We start from the raw sequence: 23166 nt of genomic DNA on the forward strand, positions 1-23166 counted from the left end.
GAAGCTTTAGTGGCAGGGCAAAGCCAAGGACAACTCCAGCATCTTCTGGAGATGGCTCCACTAGAGTGCAGAGGATTGCTCTGGGTCACGTGGGGTATCTCTGCCAGCGGCAAATGGAACAGCATCAGATGGAATGCCTAACCCTCAAGAAGAAAATACTCATGGCCAAGAACATCTCTCCCAAAGGGAATTGTATGCTATAGGTAGCATGACAACTTCTTTGCAAGAAAATCAGCCTCTCCAAACAGGTATTTCGAAACACCGGAAAGAACGGCTGGGACCGTCTGGCCTCCCCCAGTCTCTAGAACTGGCTGGTCACGAAGCTCATGTGCTTCCCAAATCAGGTGTAAGTTACAGAACTCATCTAATAGTTCAGGTGGCCTGTCTCCAATCTTCTGCCGGGTGTATTTTCATACTATGAATGACCATAATTGGCATGAAAATATTACTATTCAGGTTAGTTAAAAATGACATGTCTACCTAGTCAGTCAGATTCACAGAAACTCTTATTTGTTGCAAAGGCTGGAGATGAAGCTTTTCCCCTGCAATTCAGTGGCTGCTGACACCCCTGCTGGAGAATGCCTCCTGGTGGAGTCCAGCTGCCACTTTGAACTTGACTGTGGTTCATGCTATTTCACTCCTTTTCCTTGTAAAGATTTGACCAAAGGTCTACTCCCACCTGTTTACTGTCACTGGCAATGCTGAAAGTCATCTAAAAAACAGCACCTTTTTGGCAGGGTGGTCTCATTAATATCAAGCCAAACTGGCTGCCCAGTGGAGCAGAATCCTATTGTTAACTTAACAGTAATGAACTAGGGCTGAATCAAATCCCTTTGCATGCAGGGACCACATTTCCACAATCATATTAGGTAAAAAGTTGTGCAAAATCTGTCCACTTGAAAAAAGCATTTGGAAATTGGAATTGCAGGTTGTAGTGTACATATAGGAAATGTCTGCCTCTTCAGCCTCAGCAAGTCTGTCTTCCCTGATTTATTTTTGTATAGAATCTTTCGGTGGTCCATGTATAAACCTAGGTATTCAAGCTGCTATTTCTTTGAAGTATTAATATGTTAATTATGACCGTTTCTTCTCCCCATGAATATGTCTTTACAGAAACTGCTGTCAATGGGTAGTTTAATAACACAATCCTTTTTGTCCTTGAACTCTTTTAGGAAAGTGTCATTTTAACTAAAACATTGAAAACGTTAGCTTTTAAAAAGTACGCTCTCCCTAAAAGCATCTCAACCCAGGAAAGTTCAGTTCTAAAACGACATTAGACAGACGACTATTTTCCTTCCACAAATATTTCTTGCTAAACCTGAGGAAGTAAGTTTCATGGTTTCACATAATCTCTTCCTATCACCACCTTCCAGTCTGCAGAGTATCTGCAACCCATTGATTAGAAAGCCAAAGCGGCCTTTTAATCACTAAATTGTCAAATACTTAACCCCTTTAGCAATGAGTCCAGATTTCTATTAGAAAGCTAGAATTTAGTCTATTTACTCATTCCTAACGACTGCAATTAAACTATACTCAGCTGATAATAGAGACGTTCTGCGAAGAAGACTGCCTTCTGAGCTGCATCACAGCCCATCCTTAATAATGGCCACGACTTTCTTTTGACCTTCTCTTCCCCCTCCTAGCGGCTTCCCTGGTGGCTCAGACATCAAGAATCTGCCTGCAATGCGAGACCTGGGTTCAATCCCTGGGTTGGAAGATCCCATGGAGAAGGGAAAGGCTACCCACTCCAGTATTCTGACCTGGAGACTTCCATGGACTTTATAGTCCATAGGGTCAGAGTCAGACACGACTGAGCGACTTTCACTCACTCACTCCCCCTCCTAGGAGTAAGGGGCCCACTTTTTCCAAGGAAGTCACAGGTTGTAATAAGGTTAAGAGCATGTCCCTTCAAACTGCCTGAGATCAAACCCCACTTTAGTCATTTACTGGTCACTTACTTCTCCGTGGGTCTGTTTTCTAGTCAGTAAAATGGTAAGTTTCTGGCTCTTGGGGCACTGTCAAGTTTAAACAAAATACTGTGTACGAAGTACACTGAACAGTGTGTGGTAGGTTATGGCTAATGTTTACTTAATATGCTGTTTTACTAACTGTCATATCACGGCAGCGTGACACTTTTACCATACAACCAGTGTAACTCCTTGTTTAAAGAATAAACCATAAAGAGCAAAAGAACAACCAAAAAAAACATTCTCAGTAAATTTTCAACGAATAGTATCTCTGGCCTTGATTATAAGAAATAACTACTGCAATGTGATCAAACACTTCTGCTTTACCTACATAGGAAAACACAGGTATAATTACCAAGGATTCATTTTTTAAGATTCTAAATGAATATACCCTGCCCTGTTATTCTAGAATTTGCAAAATCATTAAAATATATGAAAATGTGAGACTTTCCCTTGGCACTAATGCCATTCCTATCATGAGAGCAAAAGACATGAGACTGAAGACATGGGTGTGTGTCTGCTAGACAATTTACTGTCTTTTGTCACTGTAAAAAAAAATACACACATACACACACCCCCCCTTGTAATCTCACTACCTTAGAAAGAATATTGTTATTTTAAAGTTCATATGCTTTCCCCTCCCTTCCGGTCTGTCTACTTCTGAGAACATGAAGCAGGTGATAATCTTTGAACCCCCAGTTCTTGGTAGTTCTATCACTGAATTTTGGAGATTGTACCATGCACCTAGGCCAAGGGAGAGGGAAACACAGACACTTACGAAGCGCGACTGTAGGTCAAGCGCTATCCCCAGGGTCTTGTGTAAGTTAATTCACATAGTTTTGTCAACACCTCTTTGAAAGGTGTTATGTACTGCTCACAATTTTAAAATGTGACATCTTTATTCATACTGAGAATCAGAAAATGTTCTATAATACTATGATTAAAAGATAAAGTGCTCTTTACATTTCTGTTTTAATGATGTTCTAAAACACAAGGGTAGGCACAAAACAAGGCAGACTTCAGTAAAAGATTTTATACAAAGTATTCTATTGACTTTTACGCCTCAGAGTCATGACAAGAAAATGCATATGTTAGGGTAACACGAATAACTGTATTTAGCATTAAGTAACAGCAACAGCTGACCCCACCCATATAGGCCCAATGAACACGGAACAGAAACGTTACCAAAATGCAGAAAGAGCTGAGAGCCACGAAAAGAGGGGCTGCCCACTAAGCTATAGTGGTAGGTCTCCAGGGTTGCAACCAATTCCAGGGAAAAAGAGCAAAAACAGGAAGAAAATACCAATTGCCCTTTCCCACCAGAGCCTCCTGAATTAAGCCATATAAAACCAGACTACAGGGAGTTGTTAGGCAGTCAGCAAGGGTAAGCCCCATGGCCTTCAAGCAGGCAAAGAATGGATTCTGACTTATGAGTAAAATACCCAGCACATATATTATTCTTCTTCAAAGAAAAACAGAAGGCTACTAAGAAGGACTTTAAAATCCTAAGCACTTAATTTCTATGCAGTTAAGTATTAACATACATTCCAAAAATCTCCATGTCATGAAAGTCGTGAAAACTGAAAAATTCAGTTTCCATAACTGCTTCTGAGTTAAAAGAAACTCCATCCTAAAACTCTTACAGGAATTAGAGGGGCCTACGTTGGTACTTTACCTCTGAAACTTAAAACCTTTGTAATTTGTGAACTTGGGATATTCTAGGCCAATGATGAAAAAATCTGTAAGGTCTTCAAAGGATATGAATTCAAAGAGGGACAGAAACATGGGTGTATTCTTGAATATACAATTAAGCTCCTAGATTTCTACCTCTTAACACTGTCATTTTAGGACCTTTGGAAAAAATGAGCCCAAATACAGTGTAGATTAAAATCCTACTCCAAGCTATCTGGTCCCTCAGGATAAATGTTTATCCACCTACCTCTCCCATGGAAACCTCTGCATGTTTTCTAGGCCATGATATGCTCAACTGCTCCACCTATTTTGAGTTGTGGGATGAAAAATGATGTCATGATGTGTGACAAAGTATTTTAAAAATGACACACCAAATGCATTATTAATGTTTCTAAAAGTGAAAAAAGTAAAAACCTGTATAAATCTCTTTGATGATCTCAGAAGTGTCTCTTTTATGTGAATTTTGGAGGATATATGCTAGTATCACAATAAAAAACAAAATTTTCCAGTTTTAATAGCTTCTACAAAGTAGTGTTAAAATCCTGAGACAAATTTTTGGACAAGACCAAAACAGGTTGGTTTATCAGTATTTCTCTGAAAACCCTTTTGATCCTCTATGTGAGTAAAACATGTCTCCAGGATTCTAGTAGAGGTACCCAATGTAAGACTACTACTGGGCTCTTGTTTCATTTCTTGCACACTTTGCTGAATTAACCTCCAAATCTAAATTCGCTTTTAAACCATCAAATTCAGCACATACTTACAGTCTATCTAGAATGCATTTACCAAAGACAAAAACAAGAAACCCTAGCAAAGCCATCAACAACACTGACACCTAACCATATCCACGCCCTATAAAATTACCAGATGTAATTTGAAGAAGCTTGCAGCAGCCAACATTTAAAATGTAACTCTTTCACACTTGAAGTAACAGAAACCACCATATATTTTTTCCTGTGTTTGAGGGAGTATGTAGGCTACACAAAATTGAGAGTACTATATAGTTCTTTCGCAAAACAAAATGGTTAACAAATGTCATGTATGATTAAGAATCAAATGATACAAAGTTTATAATGTCTCACTTGGCCTTACATTAATCAAGATAATTTTTTCATAAATGTGTAATATCAACCATTAGTTAAGCTGGAACAACTCTACACTCCAAGTATAATCATTCACTCCCATTTAGAGTAAACCAGGTACAAATCACTAAGTCAGTTAAGAACTAAGTAATTGTTCAAACTTTTATTTTGATGCACAGTATGAGGAATGAACTCTTATCTTAAATCAACTGAATTTTATAGAAAATGAAACAGCAAATAAATTAGACCCATGTTAAAATAGAAGGTCAGTTAAATGTCCAAATTTAAGGACATAACAGCCACAGATAAACTTCAATTCTATATTCTTCTTTCAGGAAGTCAAAGTCTTTCAAACACAACTTTACTATGAACTGGTCCAGAGCTCAACAGCATACGGGAATGCTCAACAGGGATGGTGATCAGGGACACGCTTCCTGTAAGAATTAAAATAGGGCAACAGTGAAAATGAAAAGCGTGACTGTAACTGAAGGTCTATATTAAATACAAACACAGCTAGAATACTACTTCTATTAAAACCAATTTTAAATGTGTAAAAAGGATGTTTCTATCTCACAATTAACATCCCTTAATTATTGTATTGTTAAGAAAACAGGAAAAATCTGCAGTGTGCAGGTTGCAGGTAGGTACTGAGCAGTTCTCAGCTTCTCATCCAAACCACCTACTTACCATATATATACTCTCTAAAAATGGCTAGTTCATGTTTTTAACCTATGCTAGTTAATTTTACAAAATGAGTCAAAGATGGTTCTCTCAGTCAGAAGTTGTAAAATGATAAGTCTTTGGGGCTTCTAAATTAAAACTTCTGGGTCACTATTCTAAATGAATGAAAACAAAAAGTTGGTGATGGAGTTGGGTAATTCACTCAAGTATGTCAACAGTACCTCCCACATCTTTAATGTGAAATTTTTATTCCCTGGTAACCATACAGTGAATCAGGAAGGGGGCGTGGTAGGGGTACTAGTGAAATTTTTTTACTTCATGACTGTGGAAACACTGCTTCATGAGGCAAGCACAATTAAGAGAAGCAGAAAAAGCATAAAAACAGATCCAGACTAAACCATACTAGGATCATATAGAGATAAACCTTCCAACCTCAGTAGCTTATGGGCGTATGACCAAAGGATGTCAATAAAGAAAAAGTTGTCAAGCAGCTGTCACAAAACACTGACATAGAAAAATTAATCCCCTGGAGATTAATAATAAGTATGAAGACAAGCCCACAGTCTAGTATGTTTGGGAAGCACAATCGAGTTTAAAAAAATTCATATTTCTTTACTGCAAATTACTCAGAATGTCTAATACTTCTAGGACACTTAAAACTTCAAAAACAGCGATACCAGCTCAAACAAGGTACTACAATTTATATTTCAAATGTGGTTGAGGGAGTCAAGTTATTACAAAAACTCCTGAGGCAGCAATGTGACCATGACCCCAAGTCAGAAAATTTTACCTATAGAATTGTTTCCCTTTGCTATCATTCTACCTGAAGACAACAGAAAATGGAGCTGTATTTAGCCATCTTTGTTGGCACTGCTTCCAAGAAAATTTTGTTAACTTTTCCTTCCCTCATTAACTTTCCATTTCTAAATATGAGTGCTCCTCATTACCCTATTCCCCCAATACTAGAAGTAGAGAGAATGTAGATGTTGTAGCCCAGTCCTTTCCACTCCCCACAGTGGGAGATCTGAGTATCATTTTAGCTTTTCTGTCCACATCCAACTCACTATTTTCCGCTCTTTCCTTCCTCTAACAGTAAGAGGACAGCTGCTGTTCATAGGTGAAAACCAGTGAAAGGAGTGCTGCAGGGTTCTGCATGAAGAACTTCGTCCACTTGGGACATTAATTTCCTAGTAACACTCCTTCTTTCCTGTCCTCCTCCTGCTCCCTAGGTCCAACAGCAGCTGCCGGCGGACTGCATCCTTCTGCTCATCCATCACTTCCCTCCATGAAACTGCTCCCAAATGAACACACTCCATTTTCACAGAAATGACCACACCTCTTCTAGCTACTATCTCACTTCTCTGCTCTCATTCACAGTGACACTCCTTGAAAAAGCAGCCTACATACAACTCCTCCAATTCCTCTTTCCCCAGACTCTATCGAATTTACTTCAAGCTTTTGCCCTCCCTATTCCACTGAAACTGCCCATTAAGAATACCAACAACCTCTGTTGCTAAATCCAATTTTTAAGATCAATTTTCAGTCCTTACTTGACCTACTTGCATCATCCTGGGAGCTGATTGCTCCTCCCCCCCAAATACATTACTTGGCTGCTACACACATTCCTCCTACCTCAGGGGCACTCCCCCAACTCAACCTTAGACTTTTGAATTATAGGAAACTTCAAAGGTATATAAAAGTAGAGACTGTACAATGAATCCTCATGTATCCATTATCCAGTGTAATAAAATCCTTCTTACTGACCCTTGACGGCTGTTCTAAATCTTTTCAAACCTATTACTGGAATTCTCAAGCACTCAAGTCCTTTAAAGAAAAAAACCAACCCTTTCCCTTCTCTAGCTACATTCACTCTCTTGGGAACTCAATTAGTAGTGTGACCTTCTATACTACCACGTACAGGCTGACAACTCCTGAAACTTTAACTACAGTTGAATTTCTTCCCTAAACCACAGGCTCAATGATCCAACTAATTGCTTTCTCAAAGGTTATCTCAAATGTCCGAAGCTGACAAGTCCCATCTTTCCTCCCGAAGTCTTCCTCCACCAGAAGTTAAGAGAAACTTCTATTTTCCACAACAAAAACCTTGAATGACGTGGCCCACTATTGTTTTGTTACTATTATTTTAGCTGCTGGGAATTCCCATGTTTTATTTGTGAACTAAAATTGTTGAATATTGTCATGTTAAAACATAACTGAGATGTTTCTGACAAAATTTAGAATCTCCCCCCTCTTCCCATGAAGTGGGAATATGCTTAATGTATTGGAGAAATGTGGCAATTATTAAGGAGTTTTGAATAAAAATCTTTAAGATTGCCCTCTCAAAACCTCACCCTTGAATTATCAATTCCCTTTTCTCACAGACCTTATATCCAACCCATCATCAAATCCTGCTGACTCTACCATCTAAAATAAGATTTATTATCAATCCCTCCTTACCACCTTCACCTCTATCTACTGGTCCAAGCCATCATCCCCTCCCATCTCCCTGATCTACCCACTAATAAGAAAAATTAGTGGTTTTGGTAACTATCAGCTACTAGCAATTAATTTAATTAATTAAAATTATTAACTGAATCTTCAAATGCTAAGATTTTTCTGGCCACCTAATAATTTTTGTGTGGATTAGAGTTTCATCTGAGAAAAGCTGCTGGAGGGACTTCCCTGGCAGTCCAGTGGTTAGGACTCTGCATTTACACTGCAGGTGGCTTGGGTTCAATCCCGACTGGAGAACTACAATCTCACAAGTAACGGCCAAAAAAAAGGTACTGGAATAGGATGGGGAAACAATGGAAAGAGAGATGGACTTTTATTTTCTTGGGCTCCAGGATCACTGCAGGTGGTGACTGCAGCCATGAAATTAAAAGACGCTGCTCCTTGAAAGAAAAGTTATGACCAACCTAGACAGCATCTTAAAAAACAGAGACATTACTTTGCCGACAAAGGTCCATCTAGTCAAAGCTTTCCAGTAGTCATGTATGGATGAGAGAGCTGGACTTTAAAGAAATCTGGGTGCGAAAGAATTGATGCTTCTTAACTGTGGTATTGGAGAAGACTCCTGAGAGTCCCTTGGACTGCAAGATCAAACCGGTCAATCCTAAAGGAAATCAGTCCTGAATATTCATTGGAAGGACTGAAGCCGAAGCTGAAAACTCCAATACTTTGGTCACCTGACGTGAAGAACTGACTCATCGAAAAAGATACTGGCAAAGACTGAAGCCAGGAGAAGGGGACAACAGAGGAAAAGATGGTTGGACGGCATCACTGACTCCATGGACATGAGTTTGAGCAAGCTTCGGGAGTTGGTGATGGACAGGGAAGCCTGGCATGCTGCAGTTCATGGGGTCACAAAAGAGTCAGACACAACTGAGCGACTGAACTGGAATAGGAACATGTAAGGAACTCTGCACATTATGTGCTGAAGAATATATATATATATATATAAAAGTGTACCCAGACAGAAAATGACTGGAGCCAACTCATCCTGGTAAACAGACATCATTTCTTACTACTACTTCCCTACCCATAAGCTCTCTGGTTTTAGACTTTCCCAAGCCTGCTCTTTTGTGCCCTTTCAATCTTGAGGGCTACCCAGTGTTACCCATACCCTTCTCCCCACTAACCTTTTCTGGCTTAAATGTAAGAGTTGTGATCACATATTTTAAGTAACTTACAAAATACTGCTATCTAGACAAAACGGCTCCACTTTCCATCAACTACAATTAACAAAAATATAGCTGTTGTTTCCATATTAATTTTTCCTAAGAGATGTTTTTTAAAGTGTTACAATACCTTGGTGCTGCCTTGATGATGTTGTCCACACGTAGAATCACCTCTGCTGCTTCAGCTGCACTTAAAAGAACTTGCCGCTTCACTTGGAAACTTTCTGTTATACCCAGTATCGACATATCTCCAATGGTACCTTCCTTCATATCTGAGAAATATTCACTAGATAAACAACTAGTCTTAACTAAAGTATCAAAACATGTCTAATAACAGAACACATTAATAAAATTAAACCTGACTTGTTAAAAAAAAAAGAAAATTACAAAGCCAACTATTCAATTAAAGCATTCTCGTCAGACTATCACTCAAGGAAAACCTTTTAGAAAATTAAAAGATCAACTACTGATCATCTGTATTAATGAAGGGTAACTGTCAAATAATAAGAAAATTTATATGCAACACAACATCACCTATCTTTACCTATGAAACTGAAAATTTGTTCATCACTGACTATACCATGGATTCTAAAGAACTGAAGGAGAATTTAAGTCATCTACTTTTATTAGACCCCCCCTTCATCTTCTATAAGATCATTATTCACTAACTCTCTTTTGTCCAGGGACAGGATTATCTACCCCTAAAAATATTCCTTTTATGTCCCAGACCACTTTATTGGGAAAATTTTCAGTGTGAATCAAGTCTTTTTTAGGCCACTTTTCCCCCTGGTGGCCCAGTTGTAAAGAATTCGCCTGCCAATGCAGGAGACATGGGTTTGATCCCCGGGTTGGAAGATCCCCTGGAGAAGAGAATGGCAACCCACTCGTCTTGCCTAGGAAATCCCATGGACAGAGGAACCTGATGAGCTACAGTCCATCGGGTCACAAAGAGTCAGACACAGCACGGCAACTAAACAACCACATAATGGTTATGAAGGCAAGGGTCCCAGGGATCTTTTACATGGTTGTTATGAAAATTCACATTACAAAAAGAACGTGGTAAAGAGCTACTCTTAAGAACTCCCACAAGATTCCGGTTAATTCCTTACCCAGTCCGGCAGTCGTCTTGCCTTCACTGTGGGCCGCTCGGAGCTGAGCCACCAGGTCTGCACTGTCGTAGCCCGCGTTGTCAGCTATGATAGTCGGCAACTACAGAGTGAAGAGGACATGGTAACTATCTACTCTACCAACTGAAAGTTCACTTACCAGCTAGAAGAAAAGCTTTCTAAAACTGTACATTTAGAAATAATGTAAAGTGTTTCCTCTTAATTTCTGCTCATAAAGAGATTTATAAACTCCAAAACCAAACTTAAGCTGTGTGAACCAATTCTTTTCTTAAAGCCAAGAAAGGAAACATTTTCTGTCCAAGATAAAAGAATGTCTTCATTTAAAAATCATGAACACCTACAAAATCTAAATCCAGGGCTCCCTTGCTTCAGTAACTTACCATTCTCAGGGCTTTAGCGTAAGACTCCATGGCGACAGCTTCCTTGCCTGGTGTTCTACTGGCAAGCTGTGTCACGGCATGAGCCATCAGCATCTCAGAACAGCCTACAGATTAAAATGCCAAAAACGTAAATCGTTATGCTCAGTTGCCTCTAAGACACTAAATAAGACTTCCTTTAAGATCTATAACAAATTAAGTGCAAAGGCAATACGAAGTAAGAAGCATTAAAAGTCAAAAGCCACTACTACACTTCAATAAATAAAACATGTTCAATATTTTTCAAATGCTTACCTCCACCATAAACTGTTCTAGAATCTTTCACAGTTTGGGCAAGAACACAAAGAGCATCATGCAAAGATCTTTCTGCTTCATCTAAAATTTGTTGAGTGGCACCACGCAGAACAATGGTGCAAGCCTCACCTAAAATTAAAAATAATGTTTTTATGTCACAATGAACTCAAGTTGTACAACATAAAAATCTGCCTTCTATTTATATTATCTGGTTTTGAAAGCGGGTATGTCTTTTATTGCTGCACATTCTCTTTGCTAACAATCCATATTCCTAGAAGTTCTAAATTATCTAAAACAATTATATTGAATATACATTGTTCACAAAGACAAGGTTAGTTAAGCTGCCCTCAAGAGACTGAAATTAGCATACACCATGTTTCTCAAGAATTTAAGACATATATTCTAGTAACTATAGTAAATTTCTTTCACTTCAACAGAGCCTACAAAAGGTTTAGGAACCTAAACCAGAATCTATACATAACAACTCACCAAGGGCTACCCCGGAAAAGTGAATGAGTTTGTCTTCTCCAATCATGACTTCCTCAATAAGTTTGCAACTTCCAAGCTTCACTAGCTCTGGATGGTCAAAGGTAGAGGCAATTTCACCACCTATGAACAAAAATATTCATTAACTAAATGCACGATAGGTTTGAAATTTCTGCTTTCTCATAAGCAGAAATGAACAGACAACATATTAAGTTGACTGCTTATTGTATGCCAAGCATTCTGAAGCACTTTATACGAACTATTTATTTAATCTTCACAACAACCTTAAGACGATAGGCTTTATTTATCACTCCATTTAGAAATGGTAAAACTGAGGCAAGGAAATGTTTCGTTTTCATCTAAGGTTACCTAGTTCAAACAAATATGAAACTGAAATTCAAATACAAGCAGTCTGGCTTCAGACCTCTATGCACGCTGTATAATTCCACCTTAACTGAGACTTTGACATTTACCTTTAAGCCTGAATTTATCAACAAATTCAGACTTTCTTCTGAATTCAGTATAGAAGACTAGTACTTTATGATCCAGTATCACCAAACATGAAAATGTTTGGCTAATCTTATTATATCAACAGGTACACTGACATTAGGAACTGCTTCAAATAGTGAGCACTTGGTATCTGTGAATTATTACAACAGCTAAAGTGTCAGAAAGCTCCTGTAATATAAGGCCTAGAGAGGGGGGAAATGTATACTGAGGATTTCCCAGAACAACCTTAATGAGAAGGCAAAAAAGCAAATTCATTTTCTTCCTTAGGTCTTCCTTTTATTCCTATCTTCCCTCCATCTTCCATGCTATCAACATTTCCTTTCCTGGTTCTTAATTAAGCAAAAGTTAGGTTTCCATTTTAAAATCCTTTTCTCAGACTTCCCTGGTGATCCAGTGATGAAGACTCTGTGCTTCCACTTAAGGGGGCACGGGTTCGAATCATGGTCTGGGAACTAAGATTCCACTTGCTGCATGAGGCAGCCAATAAAATAAATAAATAAAATAAATCCCTTTTCTCTCTTCACTCTCTCTCTTAATAGATACCCTCAATCATCAACGCAACCCCTTTTCCTATACCTTACTGACAAATTTGCTGAATGATTCACGCTTTATTTCTATTGTATAATTAACTTTATAAAAAGGACTCTGGTCTTCCCAACTCTACTAATTATACTCATTTGTACAGCTGAAGCTCTTATTTTTGGTTGGCAAATTCCAGAGACAGTTCTGGGTTCTAGACGTGAGACACAATAGAGGTTTGGGACATCATATGCCCCAAATGACACCAATTTGGCATAAGAGAATTTTCACTGATCCTACACTCACTCACTCATGTACACCTGCTTACAAAATATTTAAAGACCATTTGCAAGACCCAATTTCACACATCTTGACAACAGATGAGTTTACTAAGGATGAGAGCCACCATAGAGTCTACTTCACAGCCATACAGCTGGTGTGTTTGAAAGTAAACCTTGTGAATGTATGTGGCAATTTCACACTATCAAGTCCTTGTGATAACAACTTATACCATGAATGTGCTGTCACATTTCTTATATCTTTAATTTTGCTGCATTAAGAAAGTAAATAAATATGAGCATCATAAGATTTATCACCTTAAGTATCAAATATGCAATAACTTCTAAGGCAGGTAAACCCACCTCCAAGTAAAACATCTCTTTTTAGAGACTATGCTTCTCAAATTATTGAAAATGGCTTAAGAAGTTATTTTGAAATAAGTCCAATCCTACCATCTACTTAGTATAACTACTTTCGTCTAATACAAACATCAATTCCAAACTGAATGTGGTGTTCCTAGTGGCTTTACATCTAAACCCCATCCTTGGAATTCTCACTGCCAGATCACAACCTAACCTTCCAACCTATTCATTGTCAAGTTCTTCAAACAGGATAAACGCTGTTATACTTAGTTTTCAAGGGCTACTTAGCAGTTACCACTATTAAAAAAGTGAGTAACTGCACTGTATGTCAGTCATTTTGATGTAGACATATCTGTAAATGCACTTTTTAGTCTACATTGAGACTATAAAACCCATACCTGTACTGAACGATACTGGAGTAAACTAACTTTTCATCATACACTCCTGGACTGTTTCACACTTATTCAACATTTATTACTTTCATAAATTTTAAAAAATTAACAAAAACAATGTTTTAAGTATTTGACCCACTGCCTGGCATATAGTTAAATGTTCAATAGAGTACTATCCACCGGGCACATAGAGGGAACAGGGTACCACACCAGGCACAAAGTGAACACTACTCACTCAGCACTAGAATTAAATGAGTAGACTAAGTAAAACTTAAGACTCCTTTTTTTTAAGCTTCAGTTTATTTAGACTATGTTTAGAACAGTGGTCCTGTGTGTTTGTGAGAAAAATATATAGTACCTTTAAAACAACACAGCAAAAATAAATCTAAACCTACAGTGAAGCTGGCATTTGATATGTTAAAAATTAATGTAACTAAAGATATCAAAGATTCAGAATAACTGTTTAGATTCTAGGCACCTTAAGGTACCCTTTTCAGGTACAAAGTACTTTCTTCATACTTTTAGAAATGAGTTACATACACTAATTCTCAATAAATTCAAGAGTGATTATGTTAGAAGTTAGTGTCTTTTTTTCATACCTGTGACAAGAGCGAGGCGCTCCACGCCTGCAAAATCTGCATGCTCAATAGCCATAACACCAGCAGCACCAAAGAGTTGTTCAGGATAATTATAAATTAGTTGCCTATAAATTAAAATATGAAAAAACATTGTCAAAAATTGTTATTTCACAGGATAAAATACATTAGACTAAGAAAAGCATGAAAACATATTTACCTAACCAGCAATCAAAGAAAGAAAAGGTTTCATAAAGTATATTAAATGATTTAGTAAGGCAAATGCCTTGCTGTAAAATCTTATTTATATCTGGGGAAAAAAACCACTTCCTAAATAACAAACAACTAAAGTCTATAAGAATTTTCCTAAATCGTTTCAGAAAAACAGGGCCCTTTCTTGGATCATTATATTTTTAGCACAAATACACACAGACCTGTTAATAAAGCAATTTATCCCATGCTTAAGAATACGTTCAACTTTCTCCTTCATTTTTTCTTTTTCTGCGTGTTCTATTTCAGCAACCTTTGCTGTAGAATCAACTCTCACCCTGGAGCCAAATATCTAAAACAAAGGTAAGCATAAAAAATAGCATCACTTTCCTTAAGTTTCACAGCATACTTGAAACTTTTAAATGTAAATACAACAAAACTGTGTGCATCGTGAATGCATGCGTACAATATAAATACTCATAGTCACACATATATATATATATGTATCAAATGCAACTGATTCCCAACCAAAGTTTATAGCTGCTAACAATCAGAAATCCAGGAAATGTAATTAATGTACCTTAATTTTGTCTGTATCCATACCAGTATTTGCAATCAGAATTTTAGCATTTTCAATTCGTTTTGGTTGATTTACACCAATTTTTTTATCCAACAGAAAGCCTGTTAAAACAGAATTTTATTAAATACTTCAAAGCTGTATTAATGAATCTTTTAAAGTAATATGCTTTATCAAATTACTCTTTCAAGAATGCATTTCTAGTCCAATTCATCAAGCTCCTAGAACCTAAATTGCATTCCATACCAGTGACCATAAAAATTAATTCAGCGGATTTAAAAAATAACAAGCAAAAGAAAATGAGGCACAGTAGAAATATGAAAAGTAAACAGACCATTTTTTTTGTACAACAACTTATATACTTCAATAAAAATGAGCTAATAAAAAAAAGTTATTTTTGAATCTTTTATCTCAGATACTTACTACATTTGCAGGTGTGTGAGCTGCAATGCAAAGTTATTAATCCACTTTCACTAGCTTAAAACCAAAACAAAACAAGCTTTTAAGATTCAGATACACAGGGTATTGCTAGAGGCTACTGTACTTCTTAAAAAACAGACTGTGATAACATGAAACACCATGGACAGCGGTCAGACAAACTTGTCCCCCTCGTGCTCATGCTGCTTATGGGCTATGTATACAATCTTGGACCAAATTTCCAACCCTAACTACTCATCTATAAACAGAAGTACCAACAGTGGCAAAGAAGCCATTACTAGCCAAGGGCTCTGAAACAATCATACTAATTGAGTACCGTGTATCTTTCCAGGCTTCCTTTAGATACATCTTTTATCTTTTAACTCATTTATCACACCTTGGGTTTTCTGCTCTATTCAGCTGAACTTAACTCTCACTCGAATCAACATCATGATAAAGAAGTGAGACTTTGAGTGCAATTCCTATTAGAATGCCTGGCACAGAGCAGACATTCAATGGTCACCATCCTTGCCTTAATTATCTTTCTCTACCACCAAACCCAATTAGAAACGCTATACAGCCCTTGCCTAAAAATTCAACCAAGAGTATTTTCAGAATTGTTACACCTGTGAAAGGGAGACGAGAAGAATTTTTGCAACAAAACCCAGACTCCAAATTACTGACTAGTAAAGCAGAAACTATAAAGTGTAATCTATTCCTTTTTTTCCCCTTCTCTATAGAATGCCTACACTTTCTACATGTCCCTCTGTGAAGTCAATGTACTGTGAACATACCTTAAGAACAACACACACTATTACTAAGGACAGAGCCTAAAAATACCAAGACATTTATTACTCCTCAAGAATGCCAGAAAACTGTTCCTTCAACATCTGTTAAGCAATTAACATGACCTACTCAGACCCTTCCTGGAGAACACTTTCAATCCTAGAAAAAGTACCAGTTGACAATAGCTGACTTTAAGTAGAAAAAAACTAAGTCTCTTTATTAGAAACTGTAACTTACTTTATGGTATAAACTAAAACCTAGAGGTTATCAAAGAAATGATGGGATAGTATGAGTAGGTCAAGTACACTGTCAATGTAACAAGTGGATTAAGATGACAAAAATCATTGCAATATGATTTGTTTCCTTAAAGTCAAGTTTTCTCACTTTGTAAAGTGCCACTAGTCCTGACTAAGTAAATGAGAATTCACTCAGTTATTTAAGTTTCAACATCTGGTCAACACATTTTTTTCCCATATACAATATATACCTACCTTCATCTAAATAGGAATCTGCCAGACTTCCTCCTAGCTTTTTGATGACATGAATTGCCTCCAGGTTACCAGAGCCTTTTAGTCTGAGAACAGCTTCCACGGCTAACTTAGTAAAGTGGTCTTTATGATGAGTAAGAAGTTTTGAGGACAGTGTTGTTCCTGCAATGTTCATTAAATCTTGACGGAACTTAACTTCATCAGAACTAAAAAACAAACAAAAAAAAACACCAAGCAAAAAAACTCATGCCAGTTCTTAAAATGCTTCTCCAAAGTTATCAACCTTGTTTTACTTTTCCAAAATTTATCCAAACAGTGTTTGTCAATAGAAGCTGTTACCTAAACCAGTCAGGGTTCTTTTTTTTTTTCCAGTCAGGATTCTTAAGTCACATGAAAAAAATTAAACCTTATCAGTAATCAAGAAATACAAATAAATGGATAATATTTCTCCACCAAGCTAGCAAAGTACCAAAACAGAAACACAAGCAAACAAAAATTTCCAGAGCATGGGGAAAGAGACATGTCACACAGCCAGTGGGTCTGTAAATTAATGATTTTTTCTAGAGAACTACTTGTAAGGTAAACAAACACAGGAATCTCTGGACCCAGAAATTATACTACTTTTTAAAGTAACAGCTTTGTCACAACATTATAAAATAAAAAATTGTCAAAACTCAAAATCTCCAATTATAGATAGGTAAATTACAGCAGTCACATAATCAAATGCATACACCTCTCCTAAAGCTAATAATGTACAGACACCTAAAAATCGTGCTTGCTATTCAACTAGGTTAAAGAGGCTAAAAAATCCTCTATATAATACTACTTTATTGTGATTATATATGCAAAAAGCCAGAACCCCAAATTTTAACTTTAGTGACTACCTCTGGTGGGTAATGTGGGGCTTTTCTGGTTGCTGTTGAGGCAGGATGAGGTAACAGAACCATGTCCATGTGTGCTTTCCACTGCTCTCTAGAATTCCTGAACTGAGTATATTTTGAAAAGAATATTAAATGTTTAAAACAGTAGTACTGTGGTATACCAACCCATGGTCGACTGCAGAATTCAATAGAGCCTGTCTTGCTGCCTTTGTGGCTTCTCTCCAACCTGCAATAATGGTCTGTGGATGAATCTTTTTTGCAATTAAGGATTCTGCTTCCTATTAATAAACAGTGGAAACACACATCAATAGCAAATTTGTAGTAAGAAAGATTCTGATTACTTATGACACTCAATACCAGAGTAGGAAAAAATATCCAGTGAGATGAGGTTGAAGTCACTCAGATATTCTTACCCTCAGCAATTCTGCTGCAAGAACAGTAACAGAGGTAGTGCCATCACCAACTTCATCATCTTGAACTCTTGACATATCTAGGGGGGAAAAGCTAGTTAATAACTCACTTATATGTGACTCTGCTTTTTAAATTATTAATACTTCTTGGTACCTTATCTAATTTTCCAAACATACTCACTACCAGTCTAAATCTTACTTATCTAGGTGTCCTCACCTAACAAATTCTTTGGAAATTTTTAGTCTGAAATACAGTAGTTTCACCATCAGTAAGTACATCACACTCCAAAAGACTCTATTTAAAAAATTTTACTCAAGTATAGTTGACTTAAACTGTTAATTTTTATTATACAACAAAATGATTCAGTTGTACATATATTCTTTTTCATATTATTTTCAGTTACAGCTTATCACAGGATACTGAATACAGCTCCCTGGGCTATATATTAGGGCCTTGTTGTTTATCCATTCTATATACAATATAGTTTGCATCTGCTAATCCCAAACTCCCAATCCTTCCTTCTTTCACCTCTCCCTTCCCTCCTGGCAACCACAAGTCTGTCTGTGTATCTGAGTCTGTTCTTATTTCATAGGTATGTTCATTTCTGTCATATTCCACAAATAAGGGATATCATATGGTATTTGTCCTTCTCTAACCTACTTCACTTAGTTTGATAAGCTCTAGGTTCATCCATGTTGCTACAAATGGCATTATTTCATTCTCTTTTATTGCTGAATAATATTCCATCATGTGTATGTACCACATCTAGGAGTTTGTATTTTAATAATGATAATTATCAATTAAAAAGTAGACATCAATTAATCAAAAGGACAGTCAGTCAACACAGTCTATTTAAAAACTGTTTCCAAATGTTAACAAATGTCATCCTAAGACTCACCAACTAAAACTTTAGCAGCTGGGTTGTCCACACCAATGTTTTTTAAAATAGTTGCACCATCATTGGTTACCATAAGAGATGCATCTCGTCCACTGCTTAACAGAATTTTGTCCTAAAAGGAACATATTTGATTCAGGTTAAGACGGAAGTACATCTGGAATGATGCTTGGATTAATCAGTACTCTCAGAATGCTAATGTGTAAATACTCTGAAGGGTTATATGGCAGACTCTCAATTTTTTCACTGCACATACCCCCCTCCCGAAGTAAACCTTGATGTCCTACCCTTATTCCTAGAGACACTAGGAGAGAGAGACATGAACAAGGCTATCTGAATACTGTAAGAGAAAAACTAAGTGTACCTCTCAATACAATAATACATACAAACGATAAAATAAGCAAGATGCAGAAGAGTATTTGACAGAGCAGAGTATATCTAGTTAGACTGAAAAAAACTGAAGCTACAGAAAAAGTACACACCAATCGTATCTTTGATGAGACAAAATATCATCATGAGGAGAATATATAAACTAGTATCTTGTAATTCATAAGATACTTGTACATCCACATAAAAATAGACAGCAGTTAGATTTATATCCAAAGGATACCAGAGGTTATCACTGGGGAAGGGAGTGGCACTGGGGATAGTGATCAGAAGGAGACTTTAGTCCTAGGGGTACGGTCTTGATTTTCAGTAAGGAGAATGTACCCATGTCTTAATTTTATAATTAACAGTTAAGTTCTAAATATGAAAAAGCATCCACAAGTTTTTGTATTCCCAAGGGCTCTAAAACGACATTAAAATACTAAAATTCCCTGCTTTTCTTACCATGCCCTTGGGTCCCAACGTGCTCTTTACCAAGTCTCCAATAGCAATGGCACCAATAAAAGACGACTGGAATAAAAATCAGAGATGACCAAAATAAACTTCAGTCTTAAAATCGTAAAACAAACAAAAACCCACTCTTCTATCTTTGTAAGAACGAGCAAAAGGCTTACCAGGCGAGCTGTCTCTGCTCTCTCTTCATCAGCTCCAGCCTTGAAGATATTAACAGGTGCAAGGGAAAGGGACGCCTAAAATTGAAAACCAAGCATCAGTTTGAATACCAGTATTCTTTACCATGCATACTTAGACGAGTTTCACTAGACTTAGAAGTAGATACCTAAGAGGACACGAATTTAAAGAAGAATGTTTCTTTTTAAACAAATGAAGCACTGCATGATTAGGCAGTCATTTATTTAAAGTGAAAGGAGGGACTTAGGTGACATTCCCTTTTTGGATCTCTTAAGCGCTCCGCGAAAAAAATTCTACACCGAAGATATTGACTCTAAGTATGGCAGGACCAAAGACCGCAAACATGATTTTAAACTAAAAATAAAGCTGGCAGGGGTGGGCAGACCACTCGCGCGAGGACCGCCAGGAGGGGAAGGGAACGCGTCAGCCTCGCTTCCATCACCGCCCTCGGGCCGCTCCAGGCTCCGCCCTGAGAGGGAGGGCGGGGCCCGGCTCGCCGACCCGCCCGGTGCACTAGAAATTTCTTAGCTTAGGGTGAGTCCTAGGTTTCGAGGTTCTGGGCCTATCCAGGGACCGAGTCAGAACAAATACCTGCCTTCAGGCCCACCCCTCCTCCTGGCTCACAGGGAGGGCCTCACCCGCGGGCCCGGCGCATACACACGCCGCGGCCTGCGCCATGTGCGGCGGACCAGAGGTACAAGCAAAGCGACGCTGTGATATCCCGGGCGCTGGGATACACATGGGGCAGCGGACGGCAGGGGACAGCAGACGGCGGCGGGGGACCGGGGGTCTCGGGCAGGGGCTATGGGGCGAGACTCACCATGGTTCCGGGGAGGTCGGCACACGCTAACCCCTCACAGCTCGTGCCCGTGACCGGAGGGAAGAGAGGCCGGAAGTGACGCCACACGCTCTGCCGCAAGGGGCGGAGCCTCGACAGGCGCGCTTCACGTCCCGGCACCGCCCTCACGGGGGATGGGAGGGCGCAGCGTGTTGAGGGTCGGAAAGACTGCCCGTCACACTGGCGAGGCGGGGCCTTGACTGGGGCCCTGCTTTCTGCGTTGGCACCTACGACAAACAGGAAGGGGAGGGCTGGACATCTTGCCTGCGGCCCAGAGGTTTGAGAGTAGAACCCGCCAAGACGGAAAAGAAGTTACGCTGTGGGGGTTGCCATAGCAACGGAGTTCTTTCTCGCAGGTTTTCTCCTAAATTTAACCTTTAAAAAAATGCTGCCTTAAAGTACTGCATATACAGAATTTAAAGCGATATATATTAATGTAATAGGGGCAGGACAGCCATGTGGCTGTTACCATAGGTCTCCCTCTCTCTCCCCATCCACTGTATAAATGGAGCCTGAATTAGGACTGACGAAGATGGTCTTTTGAGACACTAGTCTGTCATCTTCTTGGTCTGCTAGCTTCCCAATTAAAGTCATTATTCTTTGCCTGAACAACTCATCTCCCGATGTATTGGCCTGTTGTGCAGCAAACAGCATAAACCTGGGCTTGGTAAATTTTGGCAGTGCCAGCCAGGAACCTTGTTCGTTGTGGGCAGCTGGCTCCAGGTTGGGAATTTTTAGGTAAGGCCCTAGCAGCTTCCTGAACCACTCTTCCTGAGGATCTTGCCTTCAAAATTCCCTGATGTATTACCAGCTGCCCCTGCGCTTGGCAGTTGGAGGAAAGAATCCACATTTGGGAAAGGGTTTCTCAGGTGGCACTAGAGGTAAAGAACCCACCTGCTAATGACCGTAGACCTAAGAGTCGCGGGTTCAATCCCTGGGTCGAGAAGCTATCCTGGAAAAGGAAATGGCACCCCACTGCAGTATTCTTGCCTGGAAAATCCCTTGGACAGAGGAGCCTGGCAGGCTACAGTCCATAGGGTTGCAGAGAGGCGGACATGACTGAGCAACTGAGCAGACACAAGCTCCATAGAGTAAGTTGTAAGTTGCTCTGCTGTATAAAACTGGGAACATTCCCTACTCTCAATTTGGGTTTTTCCCTTAAGGGAAAAGCCATTTTGTTTTGCATGTGATTGGGGTACCCTGTTGCAGAGGGGAATTGTTGTTGGACTCATAGATTTGTGAACTAGTTTGTTTGCATTCATTCATGATGCAATCCGTTTGTACTTTTGGTATTGAAATTTGCTTTTGCTTTCTTGCCTTGTTGTTCTTGAGCTTATAAACATGGGAAATACTCTGTCCCTCAGGAAATTCATTTGGGGCATATCTTAAATAAATGTACGAAATATAGCTGTGGGCCTGTAACTAAGGAAGAGATGATATTCTATTGTAGTAGTATGTAGTCCCATTATATGTTAGGATCAGGTGAGCGATGGCTCTTGAATGGCTCACTTAATTATTATAAGATCTTGCAATTAGAGTTGTTTTGTGAAAGAGCAGGTAAAAATGACGAGATTCCATATGTAGAAGCATTTATGCTTTTGAATCAGGAGGACAAGGCGTCAGATGGCGGCTGCCTTATTGTACAGCAGTCTAAAAGGAAAACCAAGTGAAAACGTATTCTCTAAGACAGAAAATGAGAGTGAGAACATGTTATTTCAAAACTTAAAACCCCCTCCAGCCAACTCATCTCTCCTACTGCCCAAGCAGGCTATACCAGCACAGCCCATGTCACCAGCATATTCACCTCCTCCTCTTTCCCCTGCTTATGGGGATCAATTAGAAGTTTCTACCTTAAGCCCTGGGATACAGGACCAACGTGGTTTGGTCTAAAACCTTACAGGGACTGTGGTTTGGTCTAAAACCTTAGAGGGAGTCACTTCTGGAGCAGGGCAGTTTCCCTAGTGCTGACATCCTGTACGAGGCCTTAATGCAAATGACCAACCAGTTGGGTTTCTATGGATGCACAGTCCAGACTCAACTTCAAATTTGTTTAATTGGAAAAACCATAACCCTACTTAGCAAGAGACTGCCCCCCAACCATGTGACTGAACTTTTCCCTTCTGTCTTTGCCACTCAACATCCCTCTTTGGCAGACATTTACATTCCTGAATATGATGCTTTCTGGGGATGAGAGAATGGTCATCGACACTAGAGAGGAAGAACAGCAGCCTCATCTAGCAGATCCAGATGTAACTGCAGAAGCAAATCTGGCAGCTCCTACTGCTGAGCCTGACTAGGATCCTAATAATGGAGATATGGAGATATATACCTGGAGCATTGTAGGAAGTATACCTTAGCAGGTCTTTGAAAGGGGATACCTAGGCAAAGGAGCTTAAACAAAATTCAGGAGATACACCAAAATCCAGTGAGGATCTATCCATGTTTTTTAGAAAGAATTTATCAAGCTTATAGACACTCACTGAGGCAGAACCTGAGGGCCCCAGAAATAAGAGAATGGTAAATATGACATTTGATGGGCAAAGCACCCCAGATATAAGAAGAAAACTACAGAAGTTAGGTGGTACATTTGGAATGAACCCTTCTTAATTGGTAGGTGTTGCTG

At 38.8% G+C, this 23166-nt stretch overlaps 1 protein-coding gene across 1 annotated transcript; it reads right to left on the minus strand.

Moving 5' to 3' along the window:
• Positions 1-4889: 4889 nt before the first annotated feature.
• CCT2 (chaperonin containing TCP1 subunit 2) lies at positions 4890-20651 on the minus strand. Its single transcript, XM_065934647.1, has 16 exons — positions 20526-20651; positions 19690-19764; positions 19520-19585; positions 18692-18803; positions 17796-17872; positions 17548-17660; positions 16505-16707; positions 14814-14914; positions 14458-14585; positions 14048-14151; positions 11390-11509; positions 10901-11029; positions 10610-10713; positions 10212-10311; positions 9233-9374; positions 4890-5175 (listed from the first exon to the last, which is right to left on the minus strand). Exons 1-16 carry the CDS (start codon positions 20526-20528, stop codon positions 5145-5147), a joined length of 1608 nt encoding a protein of 535 aa, XP_065790719.1. The 5' UTR covers positions 20529-20651; the 3' UTR covers positions 4890-5144.
• Positions 20652-23166: the final 2515 nt, after the last annotated feature.

This window comes from Muntiacus reevesi, chromosome 4 (assembly GCF_963930625.1).
Source record: "Muntiacus reevesi chromosome 4, mMunRee1.1, whole genome shotgun sequence".
In the NCBI taxonomy this organism is placed as follows: domain Eukaryota; kingdom Metazoa; phylum Chordata; class Mammalia; order Artiodactyla; family Cervidae; genus Muntiacus; species Muntiacus reevesi.